We start from the raw sequence: 1,729 nt of genomic DNA on the forward strand, positions 1-1,729 counted from the left end.
GTATCGCAYTTGCTGACTCTGGGGACAAGTTTTCTATACAACTTTCATGCAACACACAGGGGAAGAGCTCCTAAGTAAGTAGTGCATACACCAAGTTTCTAAGGCGAGTGCAAACTAAGCCGCGTACCGCCCTTAYCGCTCCACCTGCAGCGGGCTGCTCCTCCGTAAAGCGCAGCAGGAATCCAGCCACTGAGCTGAATGAATAATGTACAACAGGTGGTAAGAATATTTTTATTGTATTATTAAATAGCATGTCTTTTCTTTAACCATTACAAATCTGTAGATACTACATGAACGACAATACAGAATTTATATTTCTATGGTTGCTCATATGATATATTTACACATGCAGTTAGTACTGATGCCATGCTACATTTTGTTACAGCATTTTGTTGTCTGCCAGACCCAAAATGTGAGCATTTCATCTTCTGTAGGAAAATACCTCCGGATGGGTGGAATGCGTGCACTAATCTGCACTTCCAAGGTTGGAATCATCAGCATTTCAGGTCAGACTCCCGGAGCATGTTGTTCCCTTTTCTTTGCAGTACACATCACCAGAGCAATGAAAGTGCCTTCTTTTTTTTTCTCCCCAAATGTAAGAAACAATAATACACATCCAGACCTGGCAGCCTGCTGATAAAGGCTACAAAACACGAAACCTAATGGCATTTACTATTGATACCACTGTGAAAAGCAAACATTATAAAAATATTTGGAAGCCAAGCATAAGTAGAATTTCAGCACAGTGATTTTTTTCCTGCTTTTCCGGCATAGGTTAGGCATCACCTGCAGTTATGAAACGATACATCGCTTTGTGAAAAGASAGTTGCTGCTGCTAGCAAGTTATTTTGTTTGGACTCTGAAATGCTTGTTTATTTTATTCTTAACATAAATAATCTGTACACATTCTGCGCATGAACAACGTGACTTCTGACAAGGACTTTACAAATGCAGTTTCAATTTAAAATTGTACATTCATTTTCAAATTGTACATATTTATTTCTTTGTTACAGAGAGAATTGCAATGGGGCATAATAAATATAGTGTAATCAAACTGCAGTCTCCAATTCCATATATGACTCAAGATCAACCAGAGTTAAAAATTTCTACTGTTAGATATCATAATCATCCAGGAAGGTAAAAGGTGCAGAGAACAAACGGCACTGAAAAAGAAAAAAGCAGCCTGGAGTTTGATAAAAAAAACAAAAGCTAAAATATTAAAGTAAAATTCCAGTGTCACCGTTTAAAATAAATGTACAAAAGAAGGGGTCTGCTGGGAAAGGGGCGCACACGCATCAGAGACCTCCCTTTCGGTCCGAGAGCCGCGAGCCGGTGCGGGGAGGGCTGCTGCTTGCTGCTCGCCGGGAAGCCGCAGGCACCCGCGCGCTCAGGACTTGTTGGCCGAGCCAGAGGAGCGGCGGAGCTTCATGGACATGCGGCTCTTGCTAGTCCGAGGAGACATGGGAGAGGCTAAGTCTGTTCCATCCGCCGGTGCTGCCGCTGCTGCTGCTGCCGGAGTTTCTCCCAGCGGAGTCTCTGGGCAGAAGCCTGCGGAGGACAGCGAGAACGGCGGCCGTCAGCGCCGCCGGCCGCCCCCGCGGCCAGCGCAGCTACGCGCACGGGGCGCGCGGGCGTCTCAGCGCTGCCGCCAGCCCCACCGCGCGCACCAGCCCTTTACCGGCCGCGGGAGACCGTGCGCGCACGGAGCTCGCCGCTGCCACGGACTCCT

General features: G+C 46.7%; 1 protein-coding gene across 8 annotated transcripts in view; it reads right to left on the minus strand.

Moving 5' to 3' along the window:
• Positions 1 to 217: 217 nt before the first annotated feature.
• RALGAPA1 (Ral GTPase activating protein catalytic subunit alpha 1) overlaps positions 218 to 1,729 on the minus strand; it is a 130,082-nt gene continuing 128,570 nt past the window's right edge. For 7 of the 8 annotated variants that reach the window (XM_085301705.1, XM_085301704.1, XM_085301699.1 and 4 more), the window contains one exon: positions 218 to 1,548. In XM_085301705.1, the coding sequence (XP_085157831.1) occupies positions 1,388 to 1,548 (161 nt within the window). In that variant the 3' untranslated portion in view covers positions 218 to 1,387. The remainder of the gene's footprint in view (positions 1,549 to 1,729) is intronic. The other variant, XM_085301700.1, reaches the window with a different exon arrangement.

Source organism: Rhea americana, unplaced genomic scaffold (assembly GCF_003343005.1).
Source record: "Rhea americana isolate MKP2758 unplaced genomic scaffold, rheAme1 scaffold_18, whole genome shotgun sequence".
In the NCBI taxonomy this organism is placed as follows: Eukaryota; Metazoa; Chordata; class Aves; order Rheiformes; family Rheidae; genus Rhea; species Rhea americana.